Raw genomic sequence first — 23,174 nt, 5'->3', positions numbered from 1 at the left:
TAAGACTTATCTTCTTTTGGGAAAATCTGATTATGTTCTAGGTCATCTGTGCAGAAATTGTGTAATGTAAATTAATAAGGGGTTGAGAAATTTTCAATCAACACTTTCTTTGTCTTTACTCTGATTGCAGACCTTGCAGACCATGAGTGGACCTAGACTTACTTTTTTTGACAATATGTCAAGGTATAGTGTATATGTTATAGGTTCAATATCATCACAGTCCAAAGAAAAACAAGTAAATTTACAGGAGAAGCCAAAAACCTTAATTTTAATGTAAGGTAATGTAAAGAGGCTTTGTTTCAAGTGATTTTGGAGCATATTTCTCCATTCATCATAACACTTACACAGCACAGAAAGGGCATCTTAAGTGTTCAAATGACAATAAATCAACACAAAAGAAGATACATGGTTTTCTTTGGACAGTGACTATATAGTGCAACTTGTTTTTCTTAAAATTGTTGTTGAAATTATACCAAAAATTACTGGCTAAAAAAATAAAGGTTCTGAGAACCAATGTAAGTGTCTGTCTGCAATAGTTAGGTTTACTGAATGAGGTCAATGGTTTTGTTTAGCAAACAAGTTCAGGTGAATGTTATAGTAATTTCATGGTAATTTCAGGAATTTCTTAAGTGATTAGAGTCACTGAGGTTATTGTTTTGTAATTTATGTGGTGTATAGTGTAATGCAGGATGAGTACATTTTCATGGCTGCTATGTTGAGCAGTTTCGATGCATCAGTTTGCATGAAGAAAATGGATTAAGCTATCTGCTGTCTGGAGCCAATTTAGTTTCAGCTTTTGTATGTTTAATAAAGAGCATCCCATTATTTTTGTGAACTTTATTGATCAATAAAATGTTTAATACAACTTTTACCCTGGGGTTTAATTATTACATTTTTTGGTATGATTTTTACACAAGTAAACACACCAAGTAACACGAGTTACACAACAAAATAAGTATAAACTTTATAAAAGCATGTGACAGGATGTCACTGTTAAATAGTGTATGTGAGTATGTGTTGTAATTATATTGTCTGATTTTTTAGATTTACAGATTTTATAGATTTTACGGATTGCATAGATGGTGTAACCTGATTAACTAATTTAACAGTGAGCCACTTTGTTTAATGGCCAAATCTTGTTTAGATGTTAAATAATTACATTAGATTGTTAATTTTATGAAAATCATATTTCATGACTTTCTATAGCTTTCTATAGCATTTTAGTGAAATGTGTATGGAATAAATCAGTATTTCATGTTGACTGAATTCATGGCAAAAAAAACAACAACCCAAAAACAACATAAATTATGTTTTTTATATTAACATCATGTTTACCCGGACTCAGACCAAAAGAGGGGAGGGTGGGAAGAGATTCTTTTCCTGCCAATTTTAGACAACGGAATAGTCATGGTCACTGGTGAATACACATTATGAAGGTCTTCATATACACACAAAACAAGTCACATCAGAAGTAACACAAAGCGAGGATATAAAGGAATTAATTAAACTAACCACTTTTGAGATGTACACGATTACACTGAGATATGTCTGGTGGTCTCTGTTTGTGTGTGTGGGCATGTGTGTGTCTTCTGTGAGCCAAATGTGGTTACTTTTTGGGGTAATGATTAACAAATAAAAAGGACCATGGCTAACAAGGTATCTAACCGTGAACGGGGTAGGATTAACTAGATTATAATGGTAGAGAGACTAGAAGAGTGAATTTTAGGGCAAACAACAGAGTGGTTATCATATGAGAGGTAATTTACATGCCTCTTCCGCTGTTACATGCATATTTTCACTTCTCTCAACATCACTAAAACTGCCCTTGTAATGCCTCAGTAATTTAAAACAAAACAAAGCTAAACACAATGTGTATGCATTTATGATATAATTTATATGCAAGAATCTAAATTCTAATTGGAATTTCCAAATCCAAGTCCAAGCAACCACTTTTGGCATTGCGAAGAAAACTGTTCTTCTTAATTGGAAAAAAAAACAGTGGTAAGAATCTAAATAAATGATTGGAATTTCCAAATAAATACAACGATTTACCAAAGTGATAGAAAAGTAAAGGTACAGAGAAATGATGGTGGTGATAATACACAGAATCGATGGTTGCCAATCATTATAAAACCAGAGACGAAGAAGAGTCACTTTGGATTCCAGGTGGACATGGACAATCGTACACTATAAAATCTTACTGCACTACTTAATTAAGTTACCATATTAACCATTTTGTTTAAAGAAATATGCAGGAGGCCTTAACTATGGTTGGGGGTTTGGGCTAACTACCAGGTTTTTAAATTGTGTCTCAAAGTCTCACGTTATTTGTTTTGCCAAACGGTGCAACACTACCCCTTTGATTCTAAGGTCAGGAGCATTTGTGTGAAACATTCAGCGCAAAGGCAATTTTTATTTGATTCCTTCACATGATTAGAAGGATTTGTTTTTGAAGGGAAGACTGACTTATAGGTCTAGTGCATACGGGTATAGTGCATAAGCACGTTCTTCTGTTTTTGAAGTGTGTATAATTTTATTTTAGGTTTTTATCCTCTGAGGAGGGCCTCCTCACGGTTTTCAATGCAGATCTCCACCCTGAAGCCATACTCCAGCTCAGTAGGTGGCGGTAAGGTCGAGTACCCCCGAAAGAAGAAGAAGAAGAAGACGACTCCTCCTCCTCCTCCTCCTCCTCCTCAATTTGGCTCTTATTGTACAGCGTGGGTATGGCTTACACTGCAAAAATTGGTCCTTCTATTTTGAGTAGTGACCTTTCACAACTAGGAACAGAATGTAAACGAATGATGGAATGTGGTGCTGATTATCTGCACCTTGACGTTATGGATGGGTGAGTGGCAAAACTTTTTTTCTTCAGTGTTTGTGCTAGGTGAGTTAGCTGTATTACCTAGCTAATGTAACGTTAAACTTTTCGAGGTGTGATCTAATTACTGCAATATTATTCTAATGCGAACTGCAAGGCTGGTGAATCAGAAACATTAATATTTTTATGTGTATGTGTGTGTGTGTGTGTGTGTGTATGTATGTGTATATATATATATATATATATATATATATATATATATATATATATATATATACACACACATACACACACACATTTGAAAACACACACACACACATATATACACACACAAAAAAAATAATAAATTCAGTCTAGTCATTACATACATATGTCTGTGACTAAAATATATTAGTTAGGATTTATAGATGCTTACAATCTGCTGTTAAATAGTTTAAACTGTTAAAACAATGCATGTGCATTTTGCCTGAAAAAAAAACCAAAATGCGTAATTAGTGATTTGAATACAGACTGTGAAATGAAACTTAAGGCACAACTGTATTGCTTTCCACTGTGCTTCAAACATGTATGCATCACTGATATGACAAGGGGGAAACACCTTATTAAAAGATTTTTAGATTTATTAAATGCTTCTCTACTTTTAAACAGAAATGGTACCTACAAAAGGTAGGTCTTGAAGTGGAGTTTTTTTCTGATTTCTTTTTTTTTTTTTTTAATTTATTTACCATTTTAGTTGACGCGTCAATGTGCCAGAATTAACTAATGAGAACTAATTTTCATCTGTAGTCTCTGGGCTAGTTATTACAGACTAAAGGCCTAATATTATCAGCGCAGTAAGCACTACAGCACAACACTACATTTTCAAAAATGCATACATACAAACATATAGGTAGTGCCAAAACTAGTATGATTGCAGGTTTGTTTAAATTTATATTTAAAACCTTGGTAATTAGTGCTTTCTCTCAACTAGTAGGAGCACTATTCCAATAATGGGTGTCTCTAACTAGAACACTGTTTGATAAAACATACTATACTATATTATACAACACAGACCCCTGTGGTAGTTGTATATTCAAAAAAATCACTATTGCCAAACATATTCACTCACCCATCCAAATCATTGAATTATGATGTTCCAATCAATTTCATGGCAACAGGTGTATAAAACCAAGCATGCAGACTGCTTGTACAAACACTTGTGAAAGAATGGATTGCTCTTAGGAGCTCTCTCAAGAGTGAATTCCAGCGTGGTACAGTGATGGGATGCCACCTGTGCAACAAGTCGAGTTGTGAAATTTCCTCGCTACTAAATATACCATAGTCAACTGTCAGTGGTATTAAAATAAAGTGGAAGTGTTTGGGAACAACAGTAACTCAACCACAAAGTGCTAGGCCACGTGAAATGACAAAGCGGGGTCAGTGGATGCTGAGGTGCATTGTGTGCAGAGTTAATCGCTACAGACCACATTTTAAGAACAGTTCGTCGAGAGCTTCATGGAATGGGTTTCCATGGCCGAACAACTGCAGCCAAGCCTTACATCACCGAGCGCAATGCAAAGCTTCGGATGCGGTGGAGTATAGCACACCGCCACTGGCCTCAAGAGCAGTAGATACGTGTTCTCTGAAGTGACGAATCACGCTTCTCTGTCTGGCAATCTGATGCACGAATCTGGGTTTGGTGGTTGCTAGGAGAATGGTACCTGTCTGACTTAAGAACCAAGAAATTAGTCAATTTTGTGCTCCCAACTTTGCGGGAACAGTTTATGGATGGCCCCTTCCTGTTCCAACATGACTGTGCACTAGTTCACAAAGCAAGCTCCATAAAGACATGAGCTTGTTTGGTGTAGAAGAACGTGTCGTGTCGTGACCTCAACCTGATAGAACACTTTGGAATGAATTGGAGTGGAGACTGCGAGCCAGGCCTTCTCGTTTAACATCATATTAAACCTTATGGATTAAGAATGGGATGTCCCTCAAGTTCAAATGCGTACAAAAGCAGGCGAGCGAATAATTTTGCCAATGTGGTGTGTGCGTGTCCCATTTGTTTGTATAACTTTTTATAACCACGCAGCTTTAAAAAATCAGTAATCAGTTTAAAAGGCAAGAAATCAAAAACATTAGAAAACATGAACATGGAAACCTAACACCCCTGTTAAGCAAGCCAAAGGAGACAGTGGCAATGGAAAAACTCCCTCAGAGCTAGAGGAAGAAATATTGAGAGGAAACAAGACTCAAGGGTCCCATCCTCCTTTGGTCAACCCATTTATGAATTATTGATACTTCTGGTTCTACTGCTTAGGTGTGCAACATAATCTTAATGTCTATAATAATGGTGTAGTATAACTAAGTATAATCATAGCAATGATGGTAAAAGTAATGGTAGTTAATGGTGGTAATATACTAATATTACCACCATTAACTACCATTACTTTTACCATAATTGCTATGATTACCGCTGGGGTTCCCTCTACTCCCACTGCTACCTAATCTAATGACCTTGTTAAAATCTAAATCTAAATTTTTTATTTATTTATTTTTAAATTATAAATCTTTGACCATATATGCAATATTGACTTAATTAACTGGCCAACATAAAGTTTTTTATTTTGAATCACAATTCTACAAGAAAGGTAACCTACTAAAATGTGTTGGTGCTTAAAGTGCTTAACTGAGCTGCTATTTCAACTTAAAACATCTCAAGGTAAATTAAATAAAATTGAATTAAACAAATAAATAATACTGATCCAATACCATTGTTGAATTAATAAACCGTATACCTTACCATGCGGGAGAGACTTAAGGAATCAGGATTGACTGAAATATTACTTTACTAACTTTGTAAAACAAAAAAACAAATTAAAATATTTTAAAAATAAAATGCATCAACCAAAGTAAGTAGTAGCTTCACTTTGTTAAACAGTAATCATCATGTAAACATTTAGTGCAGTCTCGCACCTGTCGCAGTCTGTGTCACTTAAGCATTTTTGTGCTCTCTGCTGTAAGTCTGCTTTTTTTCCTCATCCACAATGTTGGAAACTGTGCTGAACAGTCTCTCACTTTCTACGGTAGTGCAGGAGGTACAGAAAAATAAAAAAAGAATTTATAATTTATAACAGTACTTTTAATGCACATCATTGCATCATATTGCTTTTATTTGCAAGGTACTGTTAATGGTGTTGTAGAAAGAGAGAAAGATTCTATAATGTAATAAGTTTAGAATCTTACCTGTCTTTATATCTGGCAAAAGCAAAGACGGGTTCATCTTCCACAGCGCCACTTGTTGCAGGGTCTTTTTCATTGTCTTGATGTCTTGTTGCAGGCGTTAGGCTATTTTTGCATCTGGAGCTGGATCATGTAGCCGTTAATATCCTGCTGCTTGCAGTGGCATCTCTCACACTCCGTTGTGACAACAGTCCCTCATTAATTACGAGCTGCAGCGAATGAGCAAAGCAGCCTACTCTACGCACTCCTATGTATCTACAAATCTACATATCCGAATATAAGGATATAATGCGTCCATGTTTATATATTAAAGGTATGCTTGCTGGTCATAATGTATCGGCAATATGCAGAATCAGCTTTATTATAACTGTTTTAAGTCACAGGTTATGTTATACTGCAAACTCACGTTTATGTAATTAATTATGTAACTTTTGTTGCAAAACTACTGGAATAAACGAGTGACAGTGGAAGGCTGTGCCTGGTGGGAGCGGTTGGCCCCCGCCCTCGCCCACACATAGTTCTTCATTTTGTTAAAGATATAAGGGACGGGTTTCCCCCTTTTCTGGTGAGAATCGGCTGAGTGGAACTGAAGGTCCAGCTCGGTGGTTTACTGAGACAGCTGTCTCTTACCAGGATTGATGAGCTTTCCCGATCCAGCATGAGCGGTGGGTAACAGAAAGTCTATGAAAGCATTCTGCCAAGTATGTTTTCGGTTTGTTAGTGTTGATTGTGAAATAAAGGGACCTTTTTTTTACTGATTTATCTGGTGTGGAACCTGAGTTATTTGCCGATCCTCCCTTTGATCTAAAATTTCACAAAACAGCTGCGAACGAAGAATGGGCAGCCATGTCATAAACATGTTGCGACTTCTTGCACACACTTATTGCAGTGTTCTGTTGTCTGACAATTCTTTGGAACTTGATTTGTTGCACCAAAGAAAAAGGCCTGCGAATTAAAGCGACAAAGAGGGCTAAGTTAGATGGCTAGCATGGGCAACACCGAAACCTTTATGTCTTTCTTAATAACTGAACTTGAAAAACTCTGGCCGAACAGTTCTTCTTAGTTTATAGCATATTTGGCTCCAAACATCATTGTGATCTTGTGTGACAAGAGCTTTGATGGTGAGAGAGCTTTGATGGACTGGACTAATGCGTTGTATTACTGGCTGTTCAGCAGTTAGAAGCTGTCTCTGAACTGACTGGTTCTAGTCTTCATGCTTATGTGCATCCTGTTTCTCCCTCCCATCTAAGCAGTGCAGTTCACGTACCAGGCGGTGATTATAGCCTATCAGAATGTTCTCCACAGTGTAGGTGTTGAATGTCCTGAGCATCAGGACAAAACCTTAGCTGTCTTTGGTTGAATTTGGTTCTGTTGAATTAAAATTGGGGTGTGTACTCGCTCCTGCGGTTTTGCACTCATGTCAGGGGCAGTGGTGGCTCAGCGGTTAGAGCGCCGGGATATCGATAACAGGGTTGTGGGTTCGATTCCCGGGCTCGGCAAGCTGCCACTGTTGGGCCCTTGAGCAAGGCCCTTTACCCTCTCTGCTCCCCGGGCGCTGGAGTTGGCTGCCCACCGCTCTGGGTGTGTGTGTGTACTCACTGCCCCTAACACGTGTGTGTGTGTGAGTGTGTGTTCACTACCAGATGGGTTAAATGCGGAGGACACATTTCGCTGTACAGTCCACACTGTACAGTGACGAATACGTGCATCCTTTATCCTTTATCCTTTATCCTTTTAGAAAAAGCTTTTTGCATTTTAACAAGTGCTTGAATAACTAAGTTGAAGGTTGAAATACATCCAGTTTAACCACTGACTATGTTTATATCCAATGTTGCCCAGAAGCTGCTATGTAGCATGCCAATGTAAATTGCATGCTGGATAGCAGCTTCTTGGCAAACTCTTGACTGGTGGCAACCCATTCTTGCCTAATCAGTGCTTGGAGTTTCTGTGTCCTCTTTTTGAGAACTTACCACATGTTCTCAATGGGATCGAGATCTGGGGGCTTCATCAGAGAAAATAAGGGTTAGTCGGTCCTAGATGTCATGTGTGGCCAGTTCCAGTTTTGGCTCACATTGGTGTAATTATGTAAAAATTTACATAATTAGTAAAAGACAGAAAAAAAAGAAATAACAAGACATGAAAATCCAAGACCCCTAGTGAGCAAGCCAATGGCGACAGTGGCAAGGAAAAACTCCCTCAGAGCTGGAGGAAGGAACCAGCACTCACAAGAGGGACCCATCCTCCTCTGGTCAGAACTATTTATATATTTTTTTTTTATACTGTTGAACTGCTCTGATCATAATCATAATGCAGCTGGTCTGACACAGGTAGAGGGGGCCTCATCGGTCAATCTTCCAGCAGGTCGAGCTGGGTGATCATTTACTCAGAGAAGGTAAAGAGAGTGAGTTAGTTCTGAAAGGACTTATGGAGAGCAGAAGCTGTTAAGCAGTATCAGAGTGTGTCTGACAAATCTGGCAGGTCTGACTATAACAGCCTAGTTAAAAGGAGAGAGACAGATAGTAAGAGTGATCACATGCAGGCAGCGAGACAACAGCTCCAGCATATCAGTATACTACAATTCCCTGTGTCCGCGAATCCCTGGACCTACAACCTTTATCTAAGAGGAAACATTAATTACCAAAAGCTGAACTAAACAGATGAGTTTTCAGCCTAGATTTAAAGATTGAGACGGTGTCTGAGTCCTGAGCATTATCTGAAAGGCTATTCCAGAGTTGGGGTTTTCTTATTCTTTTATAAGAAAAGGTTTTTCCCCCTGCTGAGGTTTTCTGAATTTTAGGAACTACTAAGAAGCCAGCACCCTGAGATTTAATAATCTTGATTGTTTATAATATGTAATAAGATCTTGCAGGTACTCAGGAGCAAGGCCATGTAAGGCTTTGTATGTTAAAAGAAGAATTTTGTAGTCAATGCGGAATTTAACTGGGAGCCAATGAAATGCTTATAGAACTGGACTAATATGGTAAAATTTTCTAGTTTTAGTAAGTTTTTGAGGTTCCTGCTGGAACAACCTGACAGTTGTTACAGTAATCTAGTCTTGAACCAATAAAAAAAAAATACTAGCTTTTCTGCATCCTGTAGCAATAAGGAGTTTCTTAGTTTGGCAATGTTGCATAAAGGGTGTCCTACTAATATTAGCTATATGTTGCTCAAATTATAGATCTGAATCGAATATGATGCCAGGATTTTAGCTGCTAGACTAGGAATAATGGAAGCATCACCCAAGTCTGATAGTTTATTTCTAGTGTCTTTTGGACCTAAAAGCAGAACCTCGGTTTTATTACTATTAAGAAGGAAGTTATGACATCCAGAGTTTTATATCTTTTACACAGTCCTCTATTTTCTTTAATCTAAATTTATCGGCAGGTTTGGTTGATAAATTGGGCTGTCATCTGCATAACAATGGAAATTAACTTCATGTCTGCGTATAACTGAACCCAGTGGTAACATGGATAATGTAAATAATAGCGGTCCTAGAATAGAGCCTTGCAGAACTTCATATCTTACTTTTGTGTAATTTGAATATGAATCTTTTATCTTTACAAACTGATAGCATTTGGTTATATTTGAACCACAATAGGGCTGTTCCTGTAATTCCAGCCATTTTCTCTAATCTTTCTAGTAGAATAGTATGATCTTTAGTATCAAAGGCTAATATCTTGGATACAAATGTTAAGTTTGAGATGGGTCTGTAATTAGTTTCTTTTAGTATTTTTGAGGGAATTGGGTCAAGTGTACAGGTTGTACAATTTGCTGAGGTAAACTTTTTTTTCTAGTTCTGGCTGTGGAAGTGGGTGGCCTTTGTTCTACAGCTAAGTTATGTTCTGAAGCAGCTACACCAGTTGACGGCCATGTTTGATTTAATAAGGAGGGTTGTCCGTCTTATTAATAGTTTTAATACAGTAGTTTGGTTGTCCACCATTTAAGCTCTAGTTTTTTTTAAAGGCGCTGTTTGTTTTAAGGTATGAGTTTAGTCACTGTACCATGGTCCGAGCCTTTTGCCTTGTCGTTAAGCAGTGCCAATTTGTCTAAGGTTGATCGGAGGGTTTGTTCTAGACCGTTTGTTAATTGAACTAGCTCCGTTTGGTCTGACGAGTGTAAGCTAAGGTCTGGGAGGTTTTATGTAAACTGTACAGCGGTCATTGGGGTTATTGCACGCTTTAGACAGTGACGGTTGGACAAATGAACCTTTTGCCTAAGATGTAGCTCATAGGAGGTTAGATAATGGTCTGATATTACTGAGCTTTGAGGAAGAATATTTAGATTATCAGTGCTAACACCCAGGGTCAGGACTAAATCTAGGGTATGATTACAGTAATGTGTGGGTCCAGTTAAATTTTGTCTGCTTTTCTAAAAATGAATATTAAAGTCTCCTCATATTATAACTTTGTCGCTGCACACTGCCAAGTCTGTGGCAAAATCACTAAATTATTTTAGTGATTTAGGCCTATGCATATTAATTAGTGTGAAAGCATTTTTATTTGTGGCTGGATTTGATATTATTGTAGAGCATCTCAAAAGAAGTGAAGGTGATAGTGTTTTTGAATAATGTCAAGTGTATTTTGGTAGATTATGCATACTCCACCTACTCTGCCTGATAATCTAGGGCTATGTACATATTTATAACCTGCTGGGGTATCTTCATTTAGTGCTAAATATTGATCCTGTCTAATCCAGGTTTCAGTGAGGCAGAAAACATCTAGTTTCTGATCACATATAATTTCATTTGCAATGACTGATTTTAAGGTTAGTGATCTAATATTAAGTAGGCCGAGCTTTAGGTCTGATGCTTTTATCGTTTGAATGGGAGAATTTAACACTAAGTTATTCATTTTTTTATTAAATTGATTTAGTTGTTCTATGTTTGGGTTTAATTTGGAGCACAGACACTGTCTCAATACGGTAAAACCTGGGTGGCGTCTCAAAGCAGCTCGCAGGCGGTCGGTTTAGCGATGCGAGACGGCTGTAGGACTTCATTGGGATGGGGCCAGAACAAATTATGGCATCAGCTAACTTGCTCACATTTAGTACAAACACTATCATCACTAGCGGAAAACTAAAAACACTAGAGGAAACAGGGTCTAGGCTAAACATGCCACACTTTGTACATTTAAAAAGCCCAGCAACAGCCATAATAAAGCAGGGACTTACTGCTTGCAGTTGGTTTGGGCACTGAAATAAACATTGTTGTAGGGGTCAACTGCTACTCCGGTTTTTTAGTTTTTTGATATACCTGTGGGAATAGACTGTAAAAAAAAAAAGCAGTTAGTAAGCGCATGATGCAGTAGATGACTAAACAGGTATATAAAAAAGGGGTAGAAAGTGCTAGAAAGCAGAAAAGCAAACTAAACAAGGAGACAGTGATGCCATCAAAGGATTTGTTAAAGACCAGAGTTTAGTGCCCTGTTGAACAACAGTAGCACAAACAGTTTTCAGTCATCAGAGTTTTTGTACATACTGTAGGTCATGGTCCAGTTCAGTACAATGGGAGAATAAAACCAACAAATACTCGCAAATGTATAGGGCATGGATTCTTTACTTTTTTTTAACAGACAGTAGTACAATTAGTTTATTCCACCTAGCATTGTGTATTCCACCGCCTGTTGTGTATTAAGCAGTAACATTTAAACTGAACATGCTGTTACATAAGTGGTGATATTTTATGCAAGGTTTATTTAAAATGAATAACAATACAAAACAAGGCATTGTTTTGACACCCCACTGCACTACTGACCATAATGTAGGGTTGGCCCGAAAACTTTTTTTTTTTTTTTTTTGAGATCTGGATTTCGGGCACTGATTGGTAGCGAATATTCTCATTCTGTATTTATTGTACTGTACTATACTGTAATTTTTAACAAACATATTAATAAAATTAAAGGACAAGAAAATGAACAAACAAATGAGAGAAATGCCAACTGTAAGAAATTTCACAATGGAACAGTAGTAGCACCTGTCATAGCAGAGGAGCACACCAAAAAATATTTACCTTAAACACAACACAAACTTCTTGAACAGTTCAAATAAAAATAACTTTTAAATACATTAATACAAAATGTAATTATTTAACAAGCTAATAGGAGTATTGCTGCTAAAATAGATAGATAAAAAATTTTATTCCTTGAATAATAGTTTAATAAATCACACATAAATCACACAATAAAAGCACACGTTCAGCTATTGACATAGAATCACTAAACACATGTTTGAAAAAGGACGCATACTTGCACCCTTTTCCCCTTGTCTGCACTCAATTTGAAATGCTTTCTTATGTTGCTATTAACCTGAACTGAAGTGTGATGAGCTAAGCTGAGGTGAAACTAAGGAAGAAAAAAAAAATCTAACATCTGAATATCAAAATGTAAAAACTTCCCAAGTCATATTTGTGTAAAATCCTGCAATATTACTGTTTGTTTTATTAGGGCAGCATCAGTGTTTTAAAGGCACTAGAATCTTCTTGCTGCAATAGGAAGTGTATTCTAGTGTAATAGAAAATAAGTACGTGATGACCTAAGAACTTTTCACCACAGCATATCTAGGTTAGTTGAATTATGTAGGCATGCTGTAATTCTGCTGTAAATTCAAAATTGAACCAGTCGGCCAAAAAGGCATCTGCTGCTGATATATTTTGCATCCCTAGTCACTAGTGCTATGTAGTGTTTAACAGAAAAAAGGGTTGAACAGATCCAGTGTAATGTGCTGTCTTCAATTACAGTAAGCAATTAACCAATTGTGTGATTTGTCATGTTTATCTGAAGGCATTTTGTTCCAAACATTACATTTGGCCATCCCATGGTGGAATGTCTACGGAATGCTGTGGGCCCAGTTCCTTTCTTTGGTAAGTTGTTATTATTATTATTATTATTATTATTATTATTATTATTATTTGCACTATTTAGGTATACTTGTGTATGTAATTTTGCATTCTGCTGGAGAAAGTTTTGAATCAAAATTAGCCAGAGCAAGCAAGTTTCAGCCATCACAGACTTCCCTTTGTCAAGAGAACCTGTGTTTACATTTATTGTTCAAGCATTCTATACTTGAACCCTGTTGGTTTTTGTTTGCTGGTTGTATTTATAGTTCATCTTTTTATCATATATTTCTATTTACCACACGTTAAGTTGTTACTTTTTTATTATTAGTCAAGTCAAGTGGGTTTTATTGTAATTCCAACTACATACAGAGTACACAGTGAAACGAAACAACATTCCTCCAGGAGCATGGTGCAACATAGACAGTGTATACAAAACACAAGTGCAACACAATACAAGTGTGGATAGACAACACAAAACAGGACAGACAGAGAATAATAAATAATTGGCGGTAGTGTGCAAATTATGCAGTGTGTAATAAATATTGAGTCCAGTGAGGTAGTAATGTTATTAGTGCAAATGCTTTGTGCAAAAATGCTTTTCATTTTATCTGGGAGAGGGAGAGGGAGGGAGGGAGGGAGAGAGAGAGAGAGACATCGAGACATCGAGACATCAGTTCAGAAGGGAGAACAGTCTGTGTGAAGGGTGGGTGGAGTCATCCACAATGCTGGTTACTTTGCGGATGCAGCGGGTAGTGTAAATGTCCATGATGGAGGGGAGAGAGACTCCGATGATCCTCTCAGCTGTCCTCACAATGCGTTGGAGGGTCTTGCGGTCAGAGGCTGTGCAGATCCCAAACCAGGCAGTGATGCAGCTGCTTAGGATGCTCTCTCTGGTCCCTCTATAGAAGAGGGTGAGGATGGGTGGAGGGAGACGGGCCTTTCTCAGCTTCCGGTAACAAATTGGGTAACAAATTGTAAGTCCAACCTTGTACATTTATACAGTGGGCCAACATAAACCACCTGTTTACTGGCTTGTGTTACGAATGCTGCTGTAAAGTCATCATAATTTCATCTTAGAAATGCTTACCTTAAAAATTGTTGCTTGGGAGTGTACATTGCATTACTAGAAAGCTAGTAGTTGTATAGTCATCTGCTAATAATGGTGGCAAAAGACATTTACATAATAATCCTGGAATTGCCCTTTTGCTGGCATCTGTAAGAGAAGTTAGGAAGTTAGAAGTTATTGATGGCCCCATTCCAGTGTAACTGTTACTGATGCACACCCTTGGCACAGCTTTTCAGCATGGCTGGATGTGTATTTTTTTGCTGAATAAAAATAAATGAGTGAAGACTGTTAGACAACAGACTGGTTTTGCAACCATGTTTGGTAATGCTGAATTTTTTTTTTTAATTAAGAGAACAGTTTTGAGGTTCACGGTTTGTCAGTTTCCTTTATCAAATTTCATTATTCAGGTTAGGTATCAACTTGATCAAACCTAGTAATATTTACTTAAAGTAGTAATTGTTGGCAATTTTAGTATTCACTTCAATTAAGCAAATTTCATTATTCAGCTAAGGTAAATACACTTTTCCATTCTAGGGCACCTTTAAACAAGGACACTCACACTGGCCGTAGTTACAAGTTGCAAAATAGAAGGTGTCATGTTAACTGAAAAAAAAAACATTGATAACATTGAGCGCTCAAATCTCAAAACTGCTTCTCATTTGATGTTTGTTAGTTTGTTTGTTTGTTTTTGTTTATTTTTTGGGTTCCCCATTCTGATGTTTTATGTGAACATTACCTGAAGCATGCTTTTATGCATTGCACTGCTGCCACACAATTGGCTAAACACATAATTGCATGGGTATGTGTACAGGTTTTCCTAATAGAGTTCTTGGTGAGTGTCATCACTAAAAAATAAAAGAACAGGCAAGTCTTCTTTGAGCCGGTCGTCCTTACAAACTGAATGACTGTGCAAGAAAGACACTGGTGAGAGGCCATCAAGACACCTATGACTACTCTGAAGGAGTTCTTTGTTGTGTGCATAGGACTGTTGCCTGGGTTCTACACCAGTCAAAACTTGACTATAGTTTGGCCAAAAAAAACTTCTTTGGTCTAATGAGTCTGATATGGAGCTTTTTGACCATCAGACTAGATGCTACATTTGGTGGACACTAAACACTGCACATCACCACAAACACCTCATTCCGTGAAGCATAGTGATTGCAGTGGCAGTGCTGTGGGTTTTTTTCAGCAAGACAGTGACCTGAAGCATATAATGAATGCTACAAAGAAATGGTTTAAAGACAAGAGGGTGAATGTTGTAGTGCTGTAGTGGCCGTATTTGAGCTTACTTTTATATTTAATTGACATTTAATTTCAAAGTGAAACTGATTCCTACAGAGTAGAAGATTTCTAGTCAGTTCTAGTCAGAAAAGCCTAATTGTATTAACTGATTCCATTTATAAAAGTATATCCACATTTAACTTCTCTTAATGGTAATTGCTGTCAAATGTTTTGTTATAGACATGCACATGATGGTGTCTAGACCGGAGCAGTGGGTAAAACCCATGGCAGCAGCAGGAGCCAACCAGTATACATTCCATCTGGAGGCCACCACCAATCCTGGAAACCTAATCAAGGAAATTCGAGAGAATGGAATGAAGGTCTGTGCATTTGAAATGAGAAATAGTTTGTAGTAAACCACATTTGAAATCGAACTTCAGATTCAAGTCAAGTCGAGTCAAGTCAGATTTATTTGTATAGCGCTTTTTACAACTGTTGTCACAAAGCAGCTTTACATAAATAGTGATTAATAAAAGACAGAGACAAAGAAGAAAGAAGAAATAACGTAAGACATGATGAATCAAAGACCCCCAGTGAGCAAGCCAACGGCGACAGTGGCAAAGAAAAACTCCATCAGAGCTGGAGGAAGAAACCTTGGGAGGAACCAAGACTCACAAGGGGGACCCATCCTCCTCTGGTCAGAACTATTTAAATATTAATGATAAAAATGACCAAACCAGATACAACAGATAGTTAAAAATGGTTTTAACATGGTCACTAAGCAGTGGTAGGCGTGTGAGCCGCTGGTCTGCTATGGGTGGTGGTGGGTCGGGGGCCTGCTGGTTGGACCGGTAGGTGGTAGCTGGTTTGACGAAGGTAGAGGGGACCTTAGCGGGCAATCTTCCAACAGGTCGGGCCGGGTGGCCATTTACTCGGAGAAGGTAAAAAGAGAGGGTTAGTTCTGAGAGGAATTTTATGGAGAGTAGAGAATGTTGGGCAGCATCAGATTGTGTCTGACTACTCCGGCAGGTCTGACTATAACAGCCTAATTAAAAGGAGAGAGCCAGAAGGTAACACGGACATGGGAGCTCCCTGAAAACGCCTGCATCTATCTGCTCCACCGTCAACAAACCTGAGTGATCGCGTGTAAGCAGCGAGACGACAGCTCCAGCATCTCAGTGTACTTCTATTCCCTGGGTCCACAAACCCCTGGACCTGCAACCTTTATCTAAAAAACATTAATTACCAAAAGCTAAACTAAACAGATGAGTTTTCAGCTTGAATTTAAAGATTGAAACTTTGTCTGAGTCCCAAACATTATCTGGAAGGTTATTCCAGAGTTGGGGGGCTTTATAAGAAAAGGCTCTTCCCCCTGATGAGGTTTTCTGAATTTTGGGAACGAGTAAGAGTCCAGCACTCTGAGATCTAAGTGGTCTTGATGGTTCGTAATATGTAATAAGATCCCGCAGGTACTCAGGAGCGAGGCCATGTAGGGCTTTATATGTTAATAGAAGAATTTTGTAATCAATACGGGATTTAACTGGGAGCCAATGAAGTGCTGATAGAACTGGACTGATATGGTCAAATTTTCTAGTTTTAGTAAGGACCCTGGCTGCAGCATTTTGAACCAGCTGAAGTTTATTGAGGTTCCTACTGGAACAACCTGACAGTAGTGCATTACAGTAATCTAGCCTTGAGGTAATAAAAGCGTGTACTAGCTTTTCCGTGTCCTGTAGGGATGAGGAGTTTCTTAGTTTGGCAATGTTTCTAAGCTGCATAAAGGCTGTCCTACTTATATTGGCTATATGCTGATCAAAGGATAAATCTGAGTTGAATATGACGCCAACATAATGGAAGCATCAGCCAAGTCTAACATTAAGTCGGATAGTTTATTTCTAGTGTCTTTTGGACCTAAAAGGAGAACCTCGGTTTTGTCACTGTTGAGGAGAAGGAAGTTATGTGACATCCAGAGTTTTATATCCTTTACACAGTCCTCCATTTTCTGTAATCTAAATTTATCGAGCTGTGTGTCATCTGCATAAAAATGGAATTTAAGATTCAGTTTTGTTTGCCTTTTATGTATCAATTGGCCATGATTTTTCTGCACACACCTTTCCAAAAAACAACCTGCAGATGTTTGCAAATAACAATGTATGATGGTCTTGTCTACCAGGTGTGTTCTAAATTGTGTTTTACATTTTAAAATTAACAAAAACTGCTGACAACGTCCAGGATCACATAGTAACGGATTTATTTTTAACTGAAGAATAAAAAGTGCACAAGATGTCAATGTCTGGGTTCTTAAACCAATTTAAAGGTTCCTCATGGTCACAACTTCTTCACAAGAATGGGTCTTTAAGGAACGGTAAGTGGTTCTTCTGTGGCCTACTAAATTGCAACTTTAAAGGAAAATGAAATAACATTCTTCAGTTTCAATATAAATGTAATAAGATTGTAAAAAGGTGTTTTTATTTATTTATTTATTTATTTATTTTTAAATCCCCTGCTCTTCAGGTTTGCTGTTGACTTGTAAAGTTGTTGAAGTTAAATAAATGAGTTTATTTGACAGGTGTTAACAGATTGCCATGGCTTTAATTTCTCCAGCAGGAGCAGCAGCACACGGAGAACGCTTTAAGATAACTTGGTGCAACCAAAAAAAGAAACGTTTTTGGCTTGAAAAAGCCTGCCGATAATGTTATAAAGATAAAGTTAATAAATAGATTGACTGCTGTACAGGTAAAGTTGTAGTACCTTAAATCCAGTGTTACCTTGAATTCACTACTACCTTGTGATCAGCAGTGAATTTAAGGTAGTGATGGTTTTGGGACCTCTAAGACCGCCCTAAAAAGGGCTTAGTTCTGCAAATAATGGTTAAACTAATGTAAACTGATGGCGGTAGCATGTAGTAAAGCTATTTTAATACTGCTTTTGAATAAGGTTTTTAAAATAAACTAGTTCAGTTAAGACAATGGCAGCAGAAGCTGGAGCAGGTGATGATACAAGGGAAGCAGCTCTGAAGCCAGATGCTGTAGACACAATTTGAGGTAAATCCAAAGATCCCTAGTTCATGAGAAAATTCAAGCTTCTAAAAGGTGGTTTCCTGTGTCCATCATAATTACTGCTTTAGTTTAGTTACTATTTTACCAATAGTAATTGTAGTTTTTACTTTTTTTTTTTTCTTCCCCCAAATTTGACAAGTTTCTGACAAGTCAGAGCCTGAAGCTAATAAGTTGTTTAAAAGTGCTATAGATTTTTTTTTTTATATCATTGTGCAGTATTTGACAGAACTTAAATGGAGTAATTTGTTTACAAATGTTTTTCTTGTAATATTTAACAGAACTTGAAGTCTGGATTTGGTAACACGTAGTACAATTTTGTTTGCTTGTCACTTTACAGCAGCATTTGGTGTTTCAGATTCAAGTTTTCATGCTTTGTAGTTCTATGTATGTATCGTGTAAAATGTACAGTATCGTAAGAAGTCTACTCTACATCACGCTCCACGTCTATCCACAGTCCACACACCCTGTGTCTTTGGTAAATATTGTATTGGTTCTATGCTTCTGTTACCTTTTAAAATACTGTGCAAACATTTAGAAACTCTGAATAGCAGTGGGAAAACGATGTAAGGCCTCTGTAAAGGGGAAGGCAATGTACACATGTTAACTGTTGACGTCATGATTCAGTACGCATCATTGATGATTACTTCATATGTTATGTACGGTTATGTTGCCTATTGGTAGACTTTGTATCTTTGTTTCTACCTGTGCTGATATTGGTATGTTCTAGGGGAAGGAGCTACCTATACAGTTGGAAGCAGAAGTTTGCATACACTATAAGACACACCAAAAAATAAACCCCCTGTGGATATAATGAATATAATATGGAAACTTCTTGTGAATACTTAATTGTTCATGTCCTCCGACTATTCACCAGTGCGCCCCCAAACTGTTCACACTACAGCAGTCGGGGAACAGAATATAGTTTGGATAACCATATAGTTGCTTGTTGATGTGTTGCTGTTGTATAGGTGCGTGGTAGGTGCCAAAACCTTTGCCAAAATGCTCATCCAACATGTTGGCTAATGTTTACAAACCTTTGGCCAGAAAGTAAGTTTCCAAAACATTTTACAATATGTTTGGCTAATTGACCTGTGTTCACAAACAAACTTTTGGTCCAAAAATGGTTGGTCCTAAAGCTCCTCCATGCACAGACAGTACTGGAGAGCAATGGAGAGAAGGGGTGACACACTCATTCTCTCAATTGGTGTGTGAGTGAGCTGCCCATTGTGACTGACGTGACACTGTGACTGCTTATTCGTCTTAAGTGCTGTGAAAAGTGTTTTTCACACACTGATGGGTCATTGGGTGACATAATACTACTCAGCTTGCTGTAATAGCTTTTTGGGCTTCTTAAATTTTTTTGGCTTAGTGTTCCTTGATTTATTGTACAGTCTTGTTCCAACCTTGACTTTTTGAGTTAAAAACAAATGTCACGGAAGCGGATTTGGTAATTCATCGTGAGTAGATTCATCCAGTTCATTCATTAAAATTCAATGTACTAGCCTACTGCTTCTTGATTCGACTAGCTGGATGATGTAAGACTCCAGCTCCTGACAGATTGACGAACCAGAAACTATTGTTTTAATCTAAACCTCATTCTACAGCAGCTCGCACAGAATGCTTACTGAGCAAACAGATATACAGAAGATGTGGTTTCCTATTCCATACACCCTGCACTTAACCACCTGGACAAGGACAAGCGCCTATTGTAGCGGTCAGTTATGTCTCCTTGTGCGGTCAATCAGTTTGTGAGGACGGTCTGCTCTAGGTATATTTAAGAAACTTCTGTTTCTTAATAGTGGATTTAACTGAACTGCGCAGCAGTACACTGTCAGAATGCTGTTTATTCACTTAAGCTCTGCCTTCAAAACAGTCATCCTCCCCAAACTCGGCCCTTTTGGAATTAGTCACTCACTGTGTTAACTGGATGATGTACTTTCTTTGTGAATTACAGCCTGGTATGGCCTCTCCACTGCTGAACATAAAAGCCTAAGGGAGCCGAAAAGGGTATAAACGTGGCTAATCAAATAACAAAGCTAGCACCGAAATGGTGGTCCATGGTACACAAAAGGTACAAACGAAGCATATTTAGACCACAAAAACACATGTAATACATGAAAAACGATTGCAATGCGTCTTGCGTTAAAACACTGTAGGGATTAAAGTTATGATGCTTAGGAGTTCACTGTTCCACAGTTACATAACTGAAGTTAAGGGTTTATTTACAGTTTTGTGTTTTTGTTTTTGATTTTAATACTGTTTTTGCAGGTTGGCTTGGCTGTTAAACCTGAAACCACAGTTGAAGAACTGGCCCCGTGGGCCGGACAGACTGATATGGTTCTTGTTATGACGGTTGAGCCTGGTTTTGGTGGTCAGAAGTTTATGGAGGATATGTTGCCGAAGGTATTTGAGTGAGAGTGTGAGTGTGTGTGGTGATTGTTTTCTGTTTGGATTTTTATTAAGCATTTGTAGTAAACGGTTAATTGTTGAAATTGGAGAATATTTAAGATTGTGACTGCTGCATTATTTAAGTTGACTTTCTAAATATTTGTAATATATTTTCTGTACAGAAATTAAGTTGCAAATATTTTAGAAGTAAATTTATTATTTATAGTTATTTCCAAAGCCCATATTTTCTTAATGATCTGGTTTCATTCCAGTTATTATATTAAGAACAGGTCTTATATTAAGAATCGCATAGTAGGCCTAGGCAATGCAGTTAACAAGTACCCCAATACTGATGATTGCTATGTTGAAAAAGAGCTGATGGATGTTCTTAAACAATTTACTAATAAAATTGTGTGCATGTAATGTTTACTTTGATATTGAAATGAGGATTATTATGAACATTACACCAGAGTAAATCTGCTTCATAACATATCCTAGAATAATCAAGTTGGAATGTTTAACCTCCCACGTACAGCCCTAATAGCATGTGTTCATAATAGTGTAAATAATTCAGTAAATATTGAGGTGTATTAAATCTTTTCTAAGAACTTTTAAAAGTCTGTGAAAGCACTTTTAGACAAATAAAAAATATCTATGTCGGAACTGAAACACTTGTATTAATATTCTGTAATTTAGGTGCCGATAGCTTGACTGCAGTATTACCTGGGTAGAGGCACAGTGTTATGCTGCCATGGCTTATATTGGCGACAACACCACTTGTGTCAGTGTGTGAGAATTTGGCTATCAATATCAATAGAAGTCTACCAAATGGCAAATGGAATTATTGCATTTGGATCTGAAGCTCAAATGTGCATGTAGGAGAGAAACATTTAAAATTTAGGATTACGCTGTAATTTTGCATACATTTTAATGTTGGAACTGATACACTTTCATATCAGATAAGCTTCAGCAATTTCAAATGTAATGCAGTGACTGGTCTAGAATACAATTTTTATTCTTGGAATTTGTACAGTCCTGTAGCAACTCCAAAAAAGGGTTATATAAGTTAAAGGGATTAAATATGTCCCTGACTGAAACATATGTTAATGTGTTTTTGTTTGTTTGTTTTTTTGTTTTTTGTTTAGTAAATGTGCTTAAAACTTTTCAATCCCACACAGGTCAGCTGGTTAAGGAGTCAGTTTCCTTCCCTAGACATTGAGGTAGATGGAGGAGTTGGACCAGACACTATTCACAAATGTGCTGAGGTATAACTGATTTTATATTGTCATCATAGCATGTGCATATTTGTAAACATTTTTATACGTTTATTACAATTCCATTATTTTAAAGATAAGAAAACTCTTAACTATAACAGTATATGACTGTGTGTAAACCCAATGTAATGGACTTACCTGATTTGTGTCTCTCAGGCAGGGGCAAACATGATTGTATCGGGCAGTGCTGTAGTGAGCAGTGATGATCCTCGCTCTGTAATTGCCCTCCTCAAAGATGTTGTTCTTGAAGCCATCCAAAAAAGATTTCTAGACCGCTAGCTGCTGTTTCATGGGTGGTGGTTTTGTTTATTTTTCTTTTTCACTTTAAAGTTAAAGATAATTGAATCCTATATGACAATAATGCCCTTTGCACAAAGATTTGTGATGGTTTTCTCCATCTTTACTGCTCTTGTGGAATGCCAGCATAGTTGAACTTGATTCTCATTTTCGGATACCTCAATCAAAGCCGTATGTCCTGATTTGAAGATTTTTTATGCAGTCTTGAGCTTAATCAGCTAGCCCATTTCATTCACCTTTAGGAATTAATGTAGGGTGAGTACATTGAAACAATGGCACATGTATTGGTTCTTTGTATAGCTTTTTGTGGGAACATATTTAGGAAATCTATTTGGGATACTTGAATACTTTTTGCCAAATGATGCTTCTGCAAGCACTCATTACTTTATTTGAATATTACATGTAAACAAACATGCATACTGAGTAAAAAATAGTATTAAAATAAAATTGACTTTTGAAAAAAAGATAATTGTAATGCAAAGATGTATTAGACCTGACCTGATTTAAAATAAAAGCTGTCAGTCTCTGAATTTGTCTGGAAACAAGAAGAGCATTGTGCTTTGTTTTCCATAATTTAATCAGAATCGCATTGCCATCAGTCACTAAAATTACTGTTTTTGGTGAGGGATGAACAAAGACGTATTCCTTATTTAGTGTTTCTCTGCTTTAGATATCTGTTTATTCTTCTCTTTTGAGCAGTTCTTATTTTTTGAAGCTTTCACTTCTGTGGCTTCTCAGACTGTCAAAAGTTCCCCATCTTTCTGTTTCTCTTTGGGTGGCATGTTTCTCCTTTTAGGCATCTAAATCTAGTATAATTCTCATTCGTAAGAATTCTAGTGTTCCGTGTTTTTCTCCCAAGTTTTAGTCTGAGGTTATAAACAATCACACTTAATTTACCTTTGGGTTGGTAGAGTATTCTTCAATTGCATAAATGTTAGAAACACACTAGTGCAAAATCTCTCTATGCAATTAAATCTATGTGACTTCTGTTGCAATA

At 37.3% G+C, this 23,174-nt stretch overlaps 1 protein-coding gene across 1 annotated transcript; it reads left to right on the top strand.

Annotated features, from left to right (window-relative positions):
- The first annotated feature begins 2,660 nt into the window (after window positions 1-2,660).
- On the top strand, window positions 2,661-22,725 carry rpe (ribulose-5-phosphate-3-epimerase). Its single transcript, XM_072686437.1, has 6 exons — window positions 2,661-2,845; window positions 12,817-12,896; window positions 15,400-15,539; window positions 20,487-20,621; window positions 21,785-21,871; window positions 22,037-22,725. The coding sequence occupies exons 1-6, from the start codon at window positions 2,724-2,726 to the stop codon at window positions 22,157-22,159; spliced, it is 687 nt and encodes a 228-aa protein (XP_072542538.1). The 5' UTR covers window positions 2,661-2,723; the 3' UTR covers window positions 22,160-22,725.
- The last annotated feature ends 449 nt before the right edge of the window (window positions 22,726-23,174 follow it).

This window comes from Salminus brasiliensis, chromosome 8, assembly GCF_030463535.1.
Source record: "Salminus brasiliensis chromosome 8, fSalBra1.hap2, whole genome shotgun sequence".
Taxonomy (NCBI): Eukaryota; Metazoa; Chordata; class Actinopteri; order Characiformes; family Bryconidae; genus Salminus; species Salminus brasiliensis.
Note: the sequence above shows the minus strand (reverse complement) of the source record. Positions and strands in the feature narration are given on the sequence as shown.

What these genes read in the sequence shown, in the direction of transcription:
- rpe (XM_072686437.1), top strand. Translation starts at nt 2,724, where the DNA reads ATGGCTTACACTGCAAAAATTGGTCCTTCTATTTTGAGTAGTGACCTT. An exon ending in GGGCCCAGTTCCTTTCTTTG is followed by an intron (nt 12,897 to 15,399) that starts GTAAGTTGTTAT and finishes GTTTTGTTATAG; the next exon opens with ACATGCACATGATGGTGTCT. An exon ending in TGGAGGATATGTTGCCGAAG is followed by an intron (nt 20,622 to 21,784) that starts GTATTTGAGTGA and finishes AATCCCACACAG; the next exon opens with GTCAGCTGGTTAAGGAGTCA.